Below are 22,104 nucleotides of genomic sequence, written 5' to 3'. Positions count from 1 at the left end.
TTTCCCTGGATGGCAGAGGAAACTTATAGTCTTGTAATGTTTGGGGCTCTGCATATTACAACTGGGAGTTTGTATAATAAAGAAATGCGATAAACTTTCTTTCTTCTCTTCCTCTCTTTTCTTTTCTCGGGAAAAGAGAGTAAATTTCTCAAATTATGTATCACGAGACTACCAGGAAGGAGCAGGAGGTCTGAGATATGTTGAGATAATATCTGGTTTTACTTTATCAGTTGGCTTCTTCTTTTTTTTTTTTTTTTTTCTCACTGTTGTGGCCTCTCCCGTCGCGGAGCACAGGCTCCGGACGCGCAGGCTCAGCGGCGATGGCTCATGGGCCCAGCCGCTCCGCGGCACGTGGGATCCTCCTAGACCGGGGCACGAACCCGTGTCCCCTGCATCGGCAGGCGGACTCTCAACCACTGTGCCACCAGGAAAGCCCGAAGTCAGTGTTATTAATGAGAATGTGTCAATGTGCAATGTTAAAATTGAGCCGATTTGCAACAATAACTAGGAGAGACTTTAGGGGAGACTGGGGCATCACAAACGAGCATTGGCAGTTGAAGTGTATCTGGACAGATGTAAACTGGTCGAAGAACAGCAATCCAGGCAGAGGAAGGAAAACAATGATCTGAGCGAAGGCCTAGAAGCTCGGAAGTCCGGTTGACATTAGGATGCATATAGAGGGAAGCCTTCCAGGGAAGCCCGGCTTATTCTTTTTGAGTTTTACAAATAAGCTTTGGTGGTTTGCAAAACTGGTATAGAATACCTCATTTCTCTACTTAGTCTGTTTTCATATTATCTGAATATTTCCTAAGGACAGCTTCAAGTCGTGTTCACTCTAGTGGTTGAAACTGAATGCTGTTGTCCATATTCATGTGAGTGTTGAAAACAATTTTCAAGTAGAGATAAGGTTCTGGGTTTACATAAACAAAGCATGAGCATATTAATTAATGATATTGTCCAAATCCATGTGTTGTGTGTTTTTCTTATCTCCAATCACTATTTGAAATTACTTTTGCTCTTGCAGTTCTATTATTAGGAAGCAGTGGCACAAGATTTAAAAAATCTCTTTTGCTTTTCCAGTTTAGTTCAATGATTTTTGAGAAAGTGGTACTTTGATCAGAGACCTGCCTTGCTTTGATCATGGCTGTTGGTTCCCAGCTCATGTCTAAATTGAGCCTAGAGTAGATATTTACTTTTGAGGTTTTTAAGTTAAAAGTTTAGACTTAAAGAAGTATATCCTAACCCCGATCCTGATGATCTCATAGGGAAATACAGCTTCTCTGTGAGTTTTAATCAACCTAAAATGGAAATCCTCTGACAATCAACACCACTTAGGACTCATGGATGGAATATAGGGGTTTATGCCTCTAAAACCACATATCTAGTCATAATTTCTAGTTGGTAATATTTATAAAACACTAATATGTATCCAGTAAATGTGTTTGGTGTAAAAGAGCCTTTAATGGCCTCTGAAAATTCCCTGTTGGGATCCAGTCCAGTTAAGATTAGAGCTTCAGGAAAGTGGGCCAGCCCTTCTCTTTCTCCTAGTGCTCAACTGACGTGAGAATGTCATTTTAGTGCATTCACACTTCTGGTTCTTCCTATTCATTTTACCTCTCTATGTACTAGCTTCCTTCCGCTGTTTGGAAGTAGACTTTCTGAGCTGTACGTTTAAGGCTGTTAAGTGAATAACATCATCCTTTGTTTCAATATTGTTTCTCAAGTGATGCAAAAATGCCTCATACAAGTACTGGCTGCACAGCCTTTGAAGAACCCATATCTGTTTGTCCTGTAGCAGCAAAAAAGGCAAAGAAAATCAACCTCCCTCTTTTTTTCTGTTGTTCGTAGTTAGCTGAAAGTACAGAAGAAAATACATTAAAATAATAGCTGCCCAAGATTTCTGCATATAGAAAGGTAATTAATATTTTTAGAAATTTATTTAATAGCCAATTTTTCTTCTCATTAACATTCATAAGTAAATATTTTTCTACTCACATAAATATTTTATTCTTGATACTTGTTTTTACTCATCATTTTTCACTTTTTAAAATATTGTTTTCTCTAGTTATTAACTCTACTTTTTCCATGTTCAGCACTAGGTGCTGAGTTAAGAGTGACTGTTAAAAATTAATATATTGGACTTCCTGGTGGCGCAGTGGTTAAGAATTTGCCTGCCACACGGACCAGTACCAGTCCGTGGCCCGGGGCTTGGGGACCCCTGCTATAGTGGACTTTTTGTTTATACCAGCCCCTCCCAACTTTCCCTTCTCCTCAACAAAAAGTTTCCTCTCCTTTCTTTGCTGAACTCGCATGTGGTTTGCTATAGTTCCGTGTCTCGAATTGCAGTTGTTTTCTCCCCCCAAATAAACTTGCTTTTGCTTTGCTGGTATTTAAAAAAAAAAAAAAAAAAGAATCTGCCTGCCAATGCAGGGGATACGGGTTCGATCCCTGGTCTGGGAAGATCCCACATGCCGAGGAGCAACTAAGCCCGTGTGCCACAACTACTGAGCCTGCACGCTGCAACTACTGAAGCCTGTGCGCCTAGAGCCCGTGCTCCGCAACAAGAGAAGCCACCGCAATGAGAAGCCCGTGCACCGCAACGAACAGTAGCCCCCGCTCGCCATAACTAGAGAAAGCCTGCGAGCAGCAGTGAAGACCCAACACAGCCAAAAAATAAATTTTAAAAAATTAATATATTGAATATATTAATGTAGTATCGCGTATAACATAGTGTCCTGATGGATGTTTGAGATATACTGCATGTTTATCTTAGGAACTGATTTTTTTTAATAAAATGTAATCTTTGATTTTTATTATTTTTCTCTTCTTAAAACTGGCTTTGAGAGTATTTAATGTTGCTTTGAGATTTGTTTTTCTTGGCCTGGATTTGCTTGGCAATGAAATCCTCAGTAGCATGACCATAGATTCTAAATACAGAAGATATACTGTTAAAGTGTGTATCTAACTGGTTATGCTTTTTATGGATGATGATCTGTTAATGACATATTATTCCTTTTCCATAGTAATGTACTTTGCAGAGTTCTATTTTCTTATTTAATTATCTCAGTGATGCTGGAGTTTAACTTGGGCAAGCATTGTTACACCTGTTTTACAGATGAGAAACTAAAAGAGAGGTAGAATGCTTAGGGAGAAAAGGCATTGTAAGTAGGGCAGATTTTGCAGTAAGGTAGATCGGGGTCCTAATCCTAACCCAGACCATGAATAGCTGTTATTATCGTCCTTAGAGTGTCAAGTGGCTGATCTGTATAGCGAATGTAGCAATACCACTGTGTGGGACAGAGTGTGTGTAGCACCCTAGCCCAGGGTTTGGCCCATATTACATGTTTACTTACTACTGTTAGTAAGAAATAGGAGAGTCCAGTAATTTACTTCAGTGTACCCAGATCTAATTGTTAACAGAATTAGAACTAAAACCTTAGGTTTGGGATATTTTGGTTTATGTTTCCACATCAAATTTCCTTTTAGTGACACATAATAGGAAACTAACCTGAGGCCATTCGATGGCAGGGACCCATCCAAATGATGACAGGATTCACTGTGAGATAAAGTAGATTATGAGATTGGAGTGTAAAGGAACAAAAGAGAGAACTTAAAAAAAAAAAAAAAAAAATCACTTCTCTGTTTTCCCCCTGGAGTTGTTTAGAATTCCTGAACTCTTGCCCTTTCTAAAGGTTGTTCATCTTTTAGAGCTGAGCCAGACTCAAATGATACCAAATATGTCGGAGACAAACTCTAAGAGATTCTTTGGGTCTATTATGTTCCTTATATGAAATCAGAAGTAACTCAACTACTCTGTAGAATTTACGGTCAACCTATGGTAGTGGTTGAACAGCCTCATAGGCTAAGAGATCAGCCAGATGTGAGGAATTTCTGATGAGTCTTTACTGAATTGGTATGTCTTTTGTATAAATAGGGTCACTATATACCAGTTATATATTCACCGAGTGTTTTAGATTGACAGTGTAATAGGCCAACAGAAGGGTCTGAAGCTCAGATGCTTCTAAATTCTTCCTTCTTGTACAGTCATTATATTTGCAAATGCAATTGTATTTACTGTCTTCATGTATAATGCTGTGGGTTAGTTAATCAGAAACTTCACAGAGAGCACATTGCTATCAGAAAGGAACATAAAGAGATTTGTTTTCTTTTGATGGAGAGGCAATGGGAAAAATTTTGAGCACAGATGGGAAATTAAAGAGTGAAGGCTTCCACAGGTGAAACCCAGCTTCACAGACCATGTGTGGTACTGATAGCAGGCACTGAACTGTGGACCTGGGGGTTGCTCATAGTTAGTCAGAATACAATAGAGATTGCAGATGGTAAAACGCTAGGGAATAACCCTAGATATGTTACAACCAAAAAACCTGCACTGAACTGTATATGTGGATATTACAGTATGCACATAGATAGCATAGTGACTAACAATGCTGTGAAGACAATGTTAACATATCAGTGGAATACTAAATTTTATCTTTTCATTTTTAATACTTTTTTCCCTTATTAGGAATAAACTTATTTTCAGGTCCGTGTGAAGTAACCAAAGGTAGGGAAATGAGAAATAATTGCATATTATAAAATTGCTCTAATTAGAGTGTAAAAGTGTATAGTATATGTATTCTGGTATCATATGAATCATAATTTTTAAATTATGTGTACTTTTTCCACTTAACATTTTAGCCAGGCAGTTTTTTTTTTTTTTAACCCACTTAACATTATGTTCATTTCTATAATAATCCAAGGTATAATTACTAGGAAAAATAAATTCTTGTAGGCTTATAAGGGCTCTTATTTCCCTGGAGTCACTATCATACAATTAGTAAAAAGCCCAGGCTACAAATGTTGACTCCCTTACAATGTTTGTTAATGGATAGAATGAGAAATCATTCTGGTTAACAAGAAAAAAAAAACACATTCACATTAATTTTAAGTTTCACGCAGTTGAGTGGCTCTTTTTTCCCCTCCTTCTACTTTCTTTCTCATTTTCCCCTTTTCACTGAGATTAGAAATTTTAACATAATTATCCTTTATATTTTAAAATGATATTTATTTAACTTATATCTTTAGTAACACCATTTTTGGAACACATCTGAAGTCCAAGTGTTCCATAGTGACTAAAACAAGGGCTTTGGAACCAAGCAGACATAACTTTTAGCTCTGTTAGCTTTTAAGTGTCACTTTCTCTGAGGCACAGTTTCCTCATCCAGTACAGGTACACTAGGCACTCCTGTATTTATTTTCTTTTGCTGCTGGCCTGGCTTAGGTAACTGGCAAATTTCAATGTTTAAACCTTTTCTGGGGGTAGCATTCTGATTTCAAACAAGTAACTTAGAATTGGAGGAAGCAAAATTTAGGATTTATCACCTTATTTAAAACAGTATTAAATGTTTCAATTTTGCCAGATCTTTACATGGAACTTGGCATTGATATAGGGACTAAAGACATATATGAAAGTTCTAAAGTAAAAATAAATGACAGCTGAAGGCAGAAGTCAAAAATGGAGTCCTTGCTGATTCTGGTGGCTGTGTTCCCTGCACCAATGAAATGGAAATGCTGGTATGATAACCCTGAGGCATGACTGCATGCCTGAATGTTAAGTAGCTGAAATTTGAATATTAAGAGATTCATTCATCTTTTTTTTTAACATCTTTATTGGAGTATAATTGCTTTACAATGGTGTGTTAGTTTCTGCTTTATAATAAAGTGAATCAGCTATATATACACATATATCCCCATATCTCCTCCCTCTTGCGTCTCCCTCCCACCCTCATTAATCTTATTAGCTAATTTTTCAGAGTAATGCATGTCATAACCATAAAATTATTTAAGCTTTTTTTTTATAATCATTGAATATAAATATCTCCAAACTTTTAGTGTAAAGTAAAAATATCCTTGAATGGCTTCCCTGGTGATGCAGTGGTTGAGAATCCGCCTGCCAATGCAGGGGACACGGGTTTGATCCCTGGTCCGGGAAGATCCCACATGCCGTGGAGCAACTAAGCCCCTGCGCCACAACTACTGAGCCTGAGCTCTAGAGCCCGTGCTCCGCAACAAGAGAGGCCACAGCAGTGAGAAACCTGCGCATGGCAACAAAGAGTAGTCCACCCTCGCCACAACCAGAGACAAGCCCGCGTGCAGCAACAAAGACCCAATGCAGCCAAAAATAAAATAAGTAAAATTAAATTAATTAAAAAAATATATATCCTTGAAAAAATTGCTCAAATCTCCCTGCATTGATTTTGTGAAATATATCAAGTGCTATGAAATTGCAGTAGTTACTTTCCAGTAAGTTTGAATTACTTTATGAACTTAGAACTGCTGTATTTGAATGAGGGCTTTGAAAAAATTTTGGAGGGATTCATTGCTGTAGATCACTTAACATTTCCAGAAGGGGCTCACATTTGCTTTTCTCTTTAGAAGAACTTTTGCAAGATGGGAATATTTAATTGTTTTTCTGCCTTTCAAAGAACATAAAATGAACTGTGGCAGATTGTGGACGAAGTACAAGAGAAGCTTTCCTTGTGAATTAAGGTCAAGTTTCTTAGTAAATGGATACCTCTTAGATGCAGTTAAATACCAGTGTGAAGGGCCCTTGAGATATGAGTTATTCTTGCTTCTTTGCTTCCTGACTTTGTTTAAAAGAAAAATTTCGTTTTCTTTTTGAAAATAAAATAACTTTACAGATGAGATTTCCTAAAGCTTATACAGTGATACCTGGAAGCATCTGTTTGCTTTTCCTTAATATAATCATCATATATGCTTAGTCCTAAGAACTAAGTCAGGTACTTGTTAAGCAATGCTTTTTAAATCTCTGTCACATGTAAGGCATCTTCAGGGCACTTAGGAGTCCTTGACAACTGTACCTAAATCCCCAGTATCTTTGAGCAACAACCATTTATTTTCATAGGTAGACTCTGTTCTCTTTCCATTGCATTAACTAGAAAATGTGACATTTAAAATCCCATTCCCAAAGAAATGTAAAACACTTAATATATTGTTTGGCATTAATTTTTCTGTGGTATAGAAAATACAGTATGAAATATGGGTACTAGATAGCTTTAGTTTGTTGTTTCTGGAGTATTTTGTCCCTACCAGGTCTGAGGGGATGACTCATTTGGATAATTTATCTTGGTTCAGTATTATACTCTAGTCCCTCAATTAAATATGTGTAAATATTGAGTACTATATGTGATCTACTTTGTATTCTGACTCAGTATTGAGAGGGTGAGATTTCAGTGCCTGGAAACAGATCTGGTTCTCTATTGTCATTAACTTTGCAATTTAAAAAATTAACTTCAGTTCACACATCAATGAAATGGGTATAGTAATGGACCTCAAAGGTTATTTTTGTGTTAAATAAACTCTGGACGCTGTCAAGCATATAGTTAACTTTAAATAAATGAAAGCACTGTTATTTTTATTATCCCAATATACATATATTTTTATTCCTTCTCCACCTCCCCTTCTCCCTTCACCTTTTCCTACCTAGGCTTGTAGTGGTGCACATTAATCCCATGAAATGGGACACTAGTCCCCCAACAAGAGCAGCTTCTTATAGTATAAACTGTGTCAAAAATAGGAATAAAATGAGTGCTCTGAATATTTTGAAATACTGTTTGTTGGGAAAAACTTTCAAAAATTACATTGAGATTTTAGGATAAACTGATTACATTTTTTTAAAACTTCAAATAAGTGCTTTATTATCTACAGTGCTTTAATGTGTGAATTGGATTCATCTGGGCACACTATTAAAATATAGACTTTAAAAAACTAGGTACATTTTTTTAGGCTTCACTCACAATTTCTTGGAAGAATTTCAGGGATTTTATTCCAGTCAAACTGTAGTTTTAAAGGTCACTGCAGTGAAATAAATACATCAATAAAATATATGAGATTAAAAATGTAAAAAGTGTAAATGACATTAAATATTAATGAAAATACAAGATCTTTAAGTTATGTTGGCTCAAAGTATAATTACCAAGTGAAAATTTGAAGATAATCTCAAACATCTGTTTTGAATTGTCTTAGTACAAGAAAAAGTTTAGTGAATGTTAAAACCCTTTATTCCTGAAGTAAGATATAGAATAACCCCATCTCTATTTTAAAAGAATGTGAAGTGTGACCTTCATTTTCCTTTTGTCCCTTCTTTCCTGTCCTCCCCTCCCCTCCATTCTCCTTTGCATCCCCTGCTACCCAGCTGCAGAAGTTAATTATATTCCTCAGTTTGCAGCCAGTTTTCAGGGTGATCCCTACAACTTTCCTCTCTTTTATTTATGTATTTATTCCCTTTTATCTCTATTCCTAACTTGAATTTCCCTTTGCATCATAGGTAACTGCTCTAATGTACTTGATTTGCATCCTTCGATTTATAATGTACCCTTGTAAAGTATGTAGTGATATTTTGGGTGGGAATGAATTTTTAATATTTTTAAAAGAATGCATTCGATATTTTGAATCTTTGTAGGCTTTTCAAGGTCCATTCATGTTACAGTATTTACACGGAATTTGCTGGTCCTCACTGCTGTATAGTAATCCATGAAGTTTATGTCTCACATGATACTCCCATGATGGACAGGTCGATTATTTCCTACTATCAGCCAACACTAAGAGGCTTGCATTAAACATCCTCTTAATGTTCTCTTAGAATTTCTCTGGGAGTGGGATTGCTGGTCAGGGATTATTCATGACGTAGTCAGTAACATTTGCTGATTTGACAGAGTAAGTACTGTCAGATGGCAAAACGCAGTGGTTTCTCCAGGCTACAAGGCCCCCACCAGTGCACAGGATCCATTCCACATGCCCACCAGTATTTGGCCTTATCCAGTTTTCTCATTTTTGCCAATCTCAAGTCTCATTGTTATAATTTTCATTTCTCTGGGTTACTAAGGAATTTGAGTATTAGTTAAAATTAGTTAATGTATTCTAGAATTTATTTTGGTTTCCCTTTTTGTAGATTCCTGTTCATATCTTTTGCCCATTTTTTTCCCCCGCTGTTGGATTTCTTATTGCTTTGTTTGGAGTTCTTTTTATTTCTAAGTACAGTTCCTTGTTTGTTTAAAATATCTTCTCCTGGTGTATTAATGCATGTCCATAGTGTCCTTCAATAAGTAGAAGTCCTTCATTTTGAGATACTCAAGTTCATGAATTGTTTTACTTTTTGAGCTCTGTTTGGAGGTCTTTTTTTTTTTTTTTTTTTTTTGCAGTACGCGGGCCTCTCACTGTTGTGGCCTCTCCCGTTGCGGAGCACAGGCTCCGGACGCGCAGGCTCAGCGGCCATGGCTCACGGGCCCAGCCGCTCCGCGGCACATGGGATCTTCCCAGACCGGGGCACAAACCCGTGTCCCCTGCATCGGCAGGCGGACTCTCAACCACTGCGCCACCAGGGAAGCCCTGTTTGGAGGTCTTTTTAAGAAGCCATTTTCCCTTCCACAGAGGTAATCTATATATTCTTGTGTTAGCTTTACTTTTTCACATTTATCTTTTAAAACCATCTGGAGTTTACCTTTGTAGATGGTGAATATGCTGTAAAGACCCAGTTTCATTTTTCTCTTCTATTATGGTTATTGGAATACATTTGTTTGTTTGTTAATAAATTATGCTAAAATATTGATTGGAATTATATAGAATTTATAGATTAATTTTGGGAGAATTGACATCTTTATAATGTTAAACTGTCCCATCCGTGAGCCTTGAAATATTTCTCCATATTTTTTGAGTTTTGGTTTGGATACTTTCAAGTCATCAGACCAGCTAGGTGTAAAAATTGATCTGATATAAAACAGTTGACTTGGTTGATATGATCAAATTTGTCAAGTAATAGGAAAAAAAAAAACCCTAAAGCTACACTGATTAATTCTATAGGTTAATTATATAGATTTGAAATCATCATATTAGCCCTTTTAATATGTACTTTTTATAGTTTATTTTAATGTGTTTTCCTTTAAACTATAATATATCTGTAAAAGCTAGATTTTAACTGGTTTATATGTCAACAATTTTTTTTCCTACTTTTTGTTTTATCACTGAAACATGAACAACTTTTGTGAAAAGGTTACTATTTAGTTGACTGCTAATAGGATTTAAAATTTTAGGTTATATTCTGTAGGGTAGCTTTATATTTTTAGAAGTAATCTTGAGGTTAGCATTGGGTTCTGGTAGCATTGAAGCAAAAATCAATAGTATTTAAATTTAAAAGTATGGAATAGTAACAATAAAAAAAAAGTAGGCAAAAATTTTAGGCTTAGTCTTGTCAGCTCTTACTTAAAAACCTAAACTCTCTTTTGGTAAACACAGTACTAAAGAGCAATTAGGAAGAAGGGATTTTGAAGAATTGTTTTCATATTTGAATGTGATGAAATCCTCTATGTCAGTGCCTTTCAGGCAGAGACCAGCAGGAACACACTGGTAGTAAGGAAGTTGGCTTAACTACTCCTTGCACTGAAGGAACACTGCACCATTGGGATCCTGGGGAATCTCATTATATGCCCTGTCATTGGATTTGGATTTTGGTTGGGTGACTTGGGAAAGGGTCTAAGGAAACAGGGGAGTCCTCTAGATCGGATGCTGGGACAATTCTATCTATGCCTGGTTAAAGAAGTCATTCGTTTAGCAAGAGAGGGGGTTGTCTGGTATTTTGTGGGTTGTACAGTGGCCTTTTTCTTTTTTGTGTTTAGTAGAATTATGAAGTGATCTTGGTATCATTTACCATGGTCTCAAAGTAACCTTGTCTCCAGCTGTTTTCCTGTTGTATATGTACAACAGGAGAACAGAATGGCCTGTTGGTGAGTGTCAGATGAGTTCAGGACATCAAAGTCTACCCTTTCTTTCCTCTCTCCCCTACTCCCTCTTTCATCCATAAGCAATTAAAATTATTTTAAAAATACGTACTTAATTTGGGAATTTTCTTCTTTTTGTAGTTACCTAGGGCAATGACTTAATCATAAATACATGAGTGATTTCTGTTTGGACAAAAGAAACTTAGTAACATGCTGTGGCTTTGCCACAGATAACTTTACTGATGATTTTTAATTTATAAGTTGTAGTCTTACTTTGAAATAAGCATCTCCTCTGCTGCCTTTCCCTGCGGAAGGCATCTTAGATTCTTTGCTCTTACTTTCCCCCCTACCTGGAATCGCTGGTCTTTGCAAGACTGCTTCCTTATCCTCAGTTTTTAGTGATCACACCCATTTCCCTTTTTCTAAGATATCCCTGTTTAAATTAGCCTCATTCCCTCCATCTTACTTTGTTTTATATTGTTTGTAGCACTTATCACCTGAAGTTAATTCATTTCTTCTATTGTGTGGTCCTCCCATCCCCACTCCACTCCCCACTTCAAACATAAGCTGCGAGTGGGTGAGAACTTGTATGTATGTGCAGTTGTGCCAGCCCCCAGTAATGTTTCTGGCACAAAATACGTGCTTAAAAAACAAGTACATTTATGAATTAATAAATGAACCACTAACCAAATGAGTAAATGTATATTCTAGACATAATTATGTATTTGTTGACTATTAACTATTAATTGGGCTATAAGTACTTGAGAAAAATGTCAATCAGTTTCTCTGGAAATATGCCTTACTATTCAAAGTAATTTCCTGCTATAATTGTTTTTCATCATCTGTGTTCAAAGACTATGGGTAAGATGGGATAGAATTATAATGATGTTTTCCTGGTGCTTAAATTACTAGTTGGATGCATTGGCTATTAGAAGTTTCCACTGAGCCATACTTTGTTATGTTGGTGGTGGGATGGGGGGTTGGATATAAAATACGTATGGTGTTTTGCCTATTAAATTTGAAGATAATCATAATTTATTTTACTATATGTTTTTCATACTTTTTATTTTTTTAACTTTTATCTTTCAAAAAGATAAGGATTCAATTTTCTATGGACTCATAGTGCCAAGGCCTATTCGTAGCGTGTGAATGTTGGTTTGCAGTGAAAGATGAAACTTGGTGTGAAAATATTTATTGAGTATTTGCCACGTGGCAGGCACCGTCTTAAACACCCTACGTATACAAGCTCATTTAATCCTTGTCAACAAAACCAGGAGATATTATTCTCCCCCATATTACAGATGAGTAAACGAAGGCACAGAGTGTTAAATTACAGGGCATATAAGCAAATTTGGGATTGAAAGAGGCTACACATTTTTATGCATTAAAAAGTGATACCTCAAAACCCCTTTCATTCTTCATATACACCTATTAATTACCCAAATAAATAGATCTTGGCACACGTGAGCTTTCTCATCCTCATCTTCTAGTTGGGAGGGACTCTGATTTGAGGACCCGACACCCCATCTCCTTATGGGAAAGAAAGAAGACAAGAGAAGCGCCCAAGTTTGAGGGATAGGTCTGTTTGAGAGCCATGCTGTGTGGGCAGCTGTTAATGGGGTGTCTTATAATATTGAGAAATCATGATTATTTGGAGTGAAACATAAAGGGTGTACAGAAAATGTCGATTTTTAAGTGTGACTGTGTGTGAAAACACTGTTACTGATTTTACCATGTATGAATTTATTAACAGGAAGGGTATAAAAGAACATTATATGTGAATAAACCATATATACTTAACTGTTTTAAGAAGCATAGTGTTTACTGATACATTCTGATGACTATTAAGCCTTTTTATAGCTTTGATCTACTTAGTTATCTTCTTTTTTATTCCCAGTTCTTCTGTGTCATTTATTAGTATTTTTGTATTTGAATGAAGTCTTTATTTTAAGATGATTTCTTACAGTTTCTGGTTTAATAAGTATACAATAATTTCAGTCCATGAAGACCCCTACCAAGATTTGAAAGAGCTTCAAGTCTTTGTAGGTGATCTTAAGATAACATAGTTCTTGGCCTTATGATGAACTGTATGTGTATATCAGCTTTGAGACATATTTTTGTTTTAGGCTTTCATTGTATTTAATCCCCTAGTTTGATGAAATGTTGGAGTACAAAGGAAATAAATTTGCTTTCTTAAAAATGTTTTATGAGAGTTTTTTCTCTCATTGTGGTACTTCCTGACGGCCTGATATTATGTCATATATAATTGGAATGACACTCAGCCTGAATACTTCTTTCTCTTTTTGGCAGCATGGGGTAACCTTGGAAATGTTCTCAAGAGTCAGAGCAAAATTTCTGAAGCTGAAAGCGCCTATAGAAACGCTTTGTATTACCGAAGCAACATGGCTGACATGCTTTATAATTTGTGAGTATGCGTTGCTTTCTCTGGTTTGCTTCATCTTTGAAACATGTGGCGAGAGGGGCTATTGATTTAACTGCTGGAAGTGGAGATGATGGTAGCTGATATTCTGAAATAGTCTTTGCATGAATCCTGCCTCTGAGATCAGTAAATGGATGGTATTTGTGATCTTGGTTTTGGGCCACATCATTGATATTCATGTGTATTGATATAATATGGCTGAGGTTTTTTTTTTTAAGTACTATGCCATATAACATAAAAATTGGTTTAAATACTTTTAGCTTTTTTTTTTTTATAAAGTTCACATCATTAGTACTTGGTTGGGCTCATAAAATAAGGCTGCTATGTATGATACTCTATGTAATTGGTATCTTGATTTTTAATAATAGATTTTATTCTCTGTTAAAGAATTGCTGGTGTCAAAGTATATATAGAACATGAACTAAACCTGGGGAGTTATCAAATAAGATAATGTTTTTCTTTTATTTTTCCACCCCCTCCTCCAATGGTAGTGACAATTAGGTTGGGATAATGGGATAATTTAGGATGTCTGTGTTATGTTAGGTTAGAAAAATCCCTGGGGAAAAATCTGTTCTGTTATTTGAATGGAAAGCCCCAGGGGGTGCAGTTAGATGTGAGTGGATAAATGCAAATTAAACTGAAATCCTTTTTCTGTCTCTTGTATTTATGACACTCTTTTATTTATTAGTAATAGAAACTTAGTCTAAACTTGCTTAAACACAAAAGAGAATTTATTAGCCCCCATAACTGAAAATTCCTGGGGTTGACTAGATGAAAGCACAATTAGATCCAGGTGTTTTATTATGTTTCGGTTATTTGTCTCCATTTTGTGTCTTTGGTTTCTTTTGGGTTCACTCCTTTCTCTGTGGGACTCTAAGTTAATGAAATGACTCATGCACCTTTATGCATATAGACTCTTCTCAGTCTCTGAAGGACTTGTCTTAGTGTCTCTATTAATCCTGGAAAAAGATCTCTGACTGACCTTTCTGGGATCATGGATCGTTTCTTAAATGAAACTTTGGACCGTGTGTCCAGGGCTATAAGAGCCCTCCATTGACAGTGCCTCTGGGGTTGGAATAGAAAGGAGGAGGACCAGTTCCCTGTGGGAAGGGACCAGGCATATAAGATGTCTACTGCTTGTGTTTAATGACTGCTATGTAATATTGACAGTATTAAACTAATTTGTCAGCTTCATTTTTTTTTTTGCGGTACGCGGGCCTCTCGCCGCTGTGGCCTCTCCCGTTGCGGAGCACAGGCTCCGGACGCGCAGGCTCAGCGGCCATGGCTCACGGGCCCAGCTGCTCTGCTGCATGTGGGATCTTCCCAGACGGGGGCACGAACCCGTGCCCCCTGCATCGGCAGGCGGACTCTCAACCACTGCGCCACCAGGGAAGCCCCCATCAGCTTCATTTTTAATGTGCCTTTGTGTTCTGGTTATGTCTAATCTTTTGTACTGGCTAAATCTAAAAGTACAGATGTAAAAAAATGTTTTTAAAAACCACCAAAATATCTAGATTTTTTAAGGGAAAGCAGACAAGATGAGCTCAGTTTAACTTCCTGTTTGTACATTTACCTTTTCTTTAACTTCCTAGACTTTAACCCTGGGGTCTCAGTCTCCTGGCCTATAGTCTAAATTAGGTCAGCATGTGTTTTGTGTTGACCTGCACAGTGTTCAATTTTCTCTTTTTTACCTGGGATGCCTTCAGGTGGAGCACTCCCTCTCCAGTTTACACACCCCTGATAATGGGATGTGTTTCATACTTCGTCATTTTCCCCGGTCAAGTAATTTGAGATTGCATCTTTTTCTTTATTTGAATGGATATATCTAGATACAACTACAAAGGCTTTCCCCCCCATGTCTTCTTCATCTAAATAATGTGATGTTCCTATATTATTGATTAGTATTGATTACCGAATAGTATTTTTATTTCATGAAAAAGAACCTTATCAGTTTGACAAATTTACACAAACATTCTTTTTTTTTTTTTTCTTTTTTTTTGCTTCTGAAAGTAATGTTGTCAAAGGGAACTCTTGCCTTGCAATATGGGATGCCAGTTTGCTTCTGGTGCCCATTCTTCATACATTGTCAGGGGAGAAAGTAGCTGAACAACCAGCATCTCTTCTTTGAACTTGTTTTTCTCTCTCTCATCTATAGCCACTGGTTGAAAAGTTACCTACCTTCTGGTGTTACTTGTTGGGCAAGGGTTGAAAGAAAAAGGAAATGTGTCCAACCAGGCTTATTCTTTGCTGAGAAGAGAAATTTATTCAATTAGATGAATATACTTTACATGTAATTTAAAAGCTGCATCTTATAACTTACTCTGTGGATGCATATGTAAACTGTGAAAGCATATAGATACATCTCACTAAACCCTAATGAAAAATTCTTGCTGAAGAAGTGGTTATTAACAAGAATTGGTATCTTCCCCCCTATTAGTAGGAAAAGGGATATGGCATAATGCCATTTATAGTTTCAAAATCATTTTACTACTGTGACAGGTTTTTTTAACTATACTTAACTGTTAGCTCAAGTGGAGAGGCCTAAATTCCACAAGAAATGTCGGCAATAATTTTGAAGGATTACATAACCCATGTGGTTGACAGAATTCTGATACATAAATAATTATGTTTCAGAATAGGTGAGTTATTCAATGATTTTTAATCAAATATTAATAAGACACACCAAGATAGATACTTTACAACCTGTAATATCATATATATGTCTGGCCTCATATGTCCCTAGGAGCAATCTTATTTTTTTTTTCTGTTTATTTACATAGTTAGGAAAAAAGCCAGGTGTCCTCATGAACAGTTAGAGACTATGTGACAAATAAAATTTTTTTTGAGATATATATATGCTATTTTCATCACAATTTTTAAAAATTTATTTATTTTAATTTTTGTCTGTGTTGGGTCTTCGTTGCTGCGCACGGGCTTTCTCTAGTTGTGGCGAGTGGGGGCTACTCTTCGTTGCAGTGCATGGGCTTCAGTAGTTGTGGCATGTGGGCTCTGTAGTTGTGGCTCGTGGGCTCTAGAGTGCAGGCTCAGTAGTTGTGGTGCCTGGGCTTAGTTGCTCCACGGCATGTGGGATCTTCCAGGACCAGGGATTGAACCCATGTCCCCTGCATTGGCAGGCGGATTCTTAACCATTGTGCCAGGGAAGCCCTCATCACATAATTTTTTCTGACATACAGAAATTGCTCCTTGTTCTATTTCAAATCCTGAAAGAAAAGGAGTTTGCTTTGCTCAGTTTTACCAGTAAACTTAACAACATTCCTTTGTGGTAGCAGCAGGTGTTAATCACATTTCATATTATCAAAGTCTCTTAAAGATGTTTTATAACCAAAACCTGAAACTAATGAAGCTATTATGTTAGTTAACATGAAATACCCATATTTATTAATGAGTTTTAGAAGCTGTTGAGAATCATAAACTCCTGTTAGTTCCTCTACTTAACTTTAAATCAGTAACCTAGATTTTCTTGAACACATTCAATGTTCATGGATCTACGTGCTTTGTAAATTATTGAAAAAAAATCCTATTGCTAGAAAATTTTATTAGGAATATAACTTGGAGACATGCATCATTATGTAACTTCAAAACAATAATTACTAAAGAGAGGTACACTACCACTGGCCAGACACAGGATGATTCTAAGAGGCCAGAGATAATCTTTAAATTAATTCCTGTAATTTTATATTTATGTTTATATTTTAAAAATGTAACTAGCATGTCTAAATATTGTTCTAGGAGATAATAGAGAAAAAAAGAATGATTTGGAAAAATATTAAATAAGCAATAGTGCAAATAATATGTGGTTATATCTGAAGTTTAGGAAACTAAACTAAACTAAACATTGCATTAAAAGATTTTAAAACTTGAGGACATTTTTTTTTGCAGGATTAATACCAAGTTATATCCAAGAGGTACATATAAATTGGTTATATTTCTTATTTATAAAATGATGGAATAAGTTTAACTTTTTTTTCTTTCGGAGCAATTACTTGAATTACTTTTATGTGCCAACCACTTTTCTTAGTTCCTTACATATGTTATGACAGTTTATCTTCACATGAAGCCTACAAAATGAGGAAAATGCAGAGGTAATTGTGTAAGATCACCCAAACAGTAGAGGAGCCAATATTTGAGCTTAAGATGTTCTGACTTTGTAACCCTGCAACAATAGTATTTTTGCTCAAGCTGGCAGAAGTAAACCAAGGGTATGGGGGAAAAAAAAATCACAGTATGCAGCTGTCAAATTCAGAAAAAAAATTAATTCAAATTACTTTTCATATAGAAGTAAAGTACTTGGAATTACATCTAACAGAAAGTATAAGTTAATTTTTTTTTTATGATAGTTTACTGAACTCATGCTGTAGAATTTTGTTAAAAAGATCATGGGTTTGCACAACTGAGCTAAGAGTTGCTTTCAAGAAGAAGATACTGCAGAAATTGTTTTCAATTGTCTAAATCCATTAATTATCACATTGTTTTGATATCACTTCAATCCATAGTTACAGATTATAGACGTGCGAAATTTAAAACAGTGCTTAGGTTCTACTCTTCTGTGTTGAGGTATAATTGACATATAAGATTTGATTAGTTTCAGGTGTACAGCATAATGATTCAATATTTGTATATATTGCAAAATGATTACTACAGGAAATCTAGTTAACATCTGTCACCATACATTGTTACAAATTTTTTTCTTGTGATGAGACTTTTATTTAGCAACTCTCTCTAAGGAACTTTTAAATATGCGATATGGTGTTATTAACTAGTCACTATGCTGTATGTACGTTACATCCTCAGGACTTATTTATTTTATACCTGAAGTTTCTGCCTTTTGACCCCCTTCACCCATTTTGCTTACCTCCCCCCAATTCTACTCTTTTTTTTTTTTTTTTTTGCGGTACGCGGGCCTCTCACTGCTGCGGCCTCTCCCGCTGCGGAGCACAGGCTCCGGACGCGCAGGCTCAGCGGCCACGGCCCACGGGCCCAGCTGCTCCGCGGCACGTGGCATCTTCCCGGACCGGGGCACGAACCCATGTCCCCTGCACCGGCAGGCGGACTCTCAACCACTGCGCCACCAGGGAAGCCCCAGTTCTACTCTTAATAGCAATAGATGTAGTACATTTATTGCATAGCCTTATATTTAACCTTTTATTCATATTATCAAATTTATTAAAATTCAGTAGTTCCCACAAGTAATTTTAAGACCAGGTTTAACAGATCTGCCTTATGATGTTGGTTTCTCTTTTCAGGTATAATAAATTTTCAGGGACAAAGCAGATGGACCACCACTCAGTGATTTACACTGTCAAATCTTATAAATACATAGTCGACTTTCAACCTTTTAACTGCACCACCCACTGCCATTTGAAATACAATTGATTTCTCGTCTGAAAAATGCTCTGTTCTTTCACTGTTATAGATCTGTCCCAGTCAGTCTGTTCCAGTTGCCTCCTAAACAGGGAATTCAGTAGAGCATTGAATATTTCATTAGGCATTAGATTTCAGAATGCAGATGATAAATGTAATGTGGTTTAATCAATTCTTGATTATCTTACATAACAGAGGGGATTATTTCTGTGGATAATAGAGATTTTGCCATCATCATTTGTCATTTTTGTTCTGTAAGCATCTAAGTAATCATCTAATCTGAGAAGCTAGGAAAGGAGCAATACAATAAACTAATAAATTTAAGGCAAGTAAAAAGAAAATGTTAATGAAGTAGAATACGGAGAAACAATGGGAAGTAATGAATAAATGTAAGAGCTTTTTCTTTAAAAGATCAACAATATATGGCAAAAGTAATGGACAAAATAGAAAATCTCAAATATACAATACAATACTGAGAATGAGAAAGGGCCTGCATCCAGACATATGGAAGCTTAAAATAGCAAAATGTTAGTTATGTATATGAAAGTCTTAGTAATATGAATACTTTTCTGGGAAAGTATAAATGATTAACATTAGCCCAAGAAGAAGTAGGCAATCTGAATCAAAAACCTTGGAAAAATTTGAAAACCATACTAAAGAATTTTCTCTCCAAGGAACCAAGTTAAGGCATTTCACAAGTAAGTTCTATCAAGTCATTAATCAAATGGTATTTCTTGCATTAGTTACACTTCTCACTTATTTTTGTGAAGCTAGATAAAACTGACAGCAAAAGGTCTGATGATATTTAAAACCAAAACACAAAAGAATAACAACAACAAAATAAAAAACAAAACAAAAAGCAAACAAGCAAGAACAAATAACAGAACCAAAACAGGCCAATAGACTTATGAATATAAATGTAGACATATCTTAAAATTAATATAGTGGATGCAGCAGCATATTAACGATTAAAACACCACTATCAGATGAGATTTATTCTAAGTTTTATGGTAGAGTATTCAATACCACAATTCAATTGCTATACTCTTTCAATTTAAAACGTCAGAAGAGGAAAAAAATTATGATCATTTCTAGAAGTGCCAGGAAGGCTTTCGATCAACCTCTGCCTCAGAGAACAAGACATAAATAAACTAGGAATAAATAAATACTTTCTACAACGTAAAGATTATCTGTCTAAAGTTATAGAAATACCATATTTAATATTGAAGTACCGTGGTCATTACCATTCATATTCAGCTTCATTAAGTAGTGGCAGTTTCTTATTGGTCATTATATCTCTCCATATCTACAGGAGTTCTGACTATATTTGTTGCTTTTATAAATGAATTATGAAATTCGTATCAGAGCAGAGGAGATTCCATTTGTCACTATAAGTGGTAAGACTAGTAATGGGCATTAGCCACATTCTTTGAATTGTGTAAGTATATGTTGATCATTGTCATTAAACAGTTCTGGGTTATGACAGCCTTCTTGAATTGGGTATCTAGAGTTGTTATCTTGAAGTTTCAGAAACAAAGACATTTATGTTAGCGTTGGTTTGTGTATTAGTTTCCGTAACAAAGTACTGCAAATTAGGTGGTTTAAAATAATAGAAATTTATTATGGCACAGTTCTGGAGGCTAGCAGTTCACAATGAAGGTGTCTACAGGGCAAGCTCCCTCTGAAACCTTTAGGGGAATCCTTCCTTGCCTCTTTCCTGTGGTTTGATGGCATTCTTTGGAGTTCCTTGGCTTGCAGCTGCATGACCCCAGTCTCTGCCTTTGTCATCACATGACGATCTCCCTGTGTAACTTTGCCTTCACATCCTCTTATCTGGATACCAGTCATATAAGATTAGGGGCCCACCCTTGTTATCACATTACATCTGCAGTGATCCTTTTCCCAAGAAAGGACATATTCTAAGGTATGGGGGTTACAATTTCAACATACCTTTTTTGGGAGAGACATAATTCAACCAATAGCTGCCTATTGGGAGCTTCATTTTAAGAGGCAGAGTGACACATAGTGGTACCATTCTATCTATCCCCAGTACCAAGCACAATGTCAAGCACATGAGTTTTTAACAGGGGGTGGGGATTGAGGAAGCTAAAAATTTGCATAGAATTTCAACAAGTTTATATATCTCATGATGCCGAGAACTCTGTCTTCAAAGGAAGTAATATAGGAGGATAGAGCAGTGAGGGAATGTGGGGTGCAGAGTTGTCACCATAGATCTAGTTCTAATGAGAGATTTTGTTTGTTTGTTCAGGACCAGCTTTTGAGGACCCTTGAGAGGTTAGAAGGATCAGAGATTACAGAATGGAAGTGGTGGGACTATCTGATAATGGGGCTGAGCCATTCCTTGAATCCCCGTTGAAAAGAAGGCATGAGAAGCCTGTGGAAGTGAGGTCTGTAGAAATGAGGGGGAAAGTAACCCTTGGCCAAAAGGCTAGAGTTCAGGGCAGGGTTTCCTGCCAAGTTCCATGGATGTGTGTATGTATGTGTATAAAGGATGGAGGGAGGTGTTCAGAGGATACCAGGTAAGCAGACTGGTCTCCCAAAATAGACAATTCAGGAGAGGCTAACAAACAGGAGGGCCAGAAGGTGCTTGCCACGTCTGATATCAGGTGAATGGGACTGAGAGATTTTGGTGAAATTCCGTTAGCTTGGGGTCACCAGAGATCTGGGTATGCAACTCATCCGGCCCTTTAGTGATTCCTGGAAGGAGGTGAGACAGCTTGCAGGTACCTACCTACCTGTTCACATGGCAAGAGCAAAGCCCTAACACTTACTACATACTTTCATTTTGTTTTAATTGATCATTTTTACCACTTAATAGAATCTTGTTGAAAACATTGAAGCAGTACTGAAGAATAAGCAATAAAGCATAAAAATTATTATTGCATTCCTTACACATCTTTTTCCCTCCTCTAGTATATATCTTTTCACTTTTTTCATAAGCATTTCTATATGTAGTTACAACATGTAGTTATACAAGCATCCTTTTAACTTTTTCCCCTGTGTATGTGAATCACCAGTGATTTTTTTTACTTCTGGCTGTATATACAAATGTGTCATAATTTTCATGACCGTTTCTGCTTTCATTAACATTACATTGTTTCAGTTGGGGCTGTTACACAGACAGCATTAATAAATGTCCAATGGAATGGGTTCAAAACTATGTTGCTTCAAAACCATGTTTCCGTAATTACCAGTGGAGCTTATTTTGTTTATTAGCTCTTTGTAATTTTCCTGGGAATTAATTGTTCAGGTTTCTTGCCCAGTTCTTTATTGAGAAGTTTTTCTTGTTGATTTGTGGGGTTTAAGGTGAAAATGGGTCCCTCCGCCACACTTACATGTATAACACAAACATCTTTTCTGCAGGTATTTTCTCCTAGTTTTTGCTTGTATTTTTACTTTTCTTATAATAATCGTTATTGTGTATAACTTGAATATATATATATATATATATATATATATATATATATA

General features: G+C 36.3%; 1 protein-coding gene across 1 annotated transcript in view; it reads left to right on the top strand.

The window, feature by feature from the left end:
* Positions 1-22,104, top strand: part of TMTC2 (transmembrane O-mannosyltransferase targeting cadherins 2) — a 407,491-nt gene that overhangs the window by 219,080 nt on the left and 166,307 nt on the right. Inside the window, exon 4 of the mRNA XM_007461593.1 lies at positions 13,104-13,218. Coding sequence (XP_007461655.1) covers positions 13,104-13,218 — 115 coding nt within the window. The remainder of the gene's footprint in view (positions 1-13,103; positions 13,219-22,104) is intronic.

This window comes from Lipotes vexillifer, unplaced genomic scaffold, assembly GCF_000442215.2.
Source record: "Lipotes vexillifer unplaced genomic scaffold, Lipotes_vexillifer_v1.1 scaffold1781, whole genome shotgun sequence".
NCBI lineage: Eukaryota > Metazoa > Chordata > Mammalia > Artiodactyla > Lipotidae > Lipotes > Lipotes vexillifer.
Note: the sequence above shows the minus strand (reverse complement) of the source record. Positions and strands in the feature narration are given on the sequence as shown.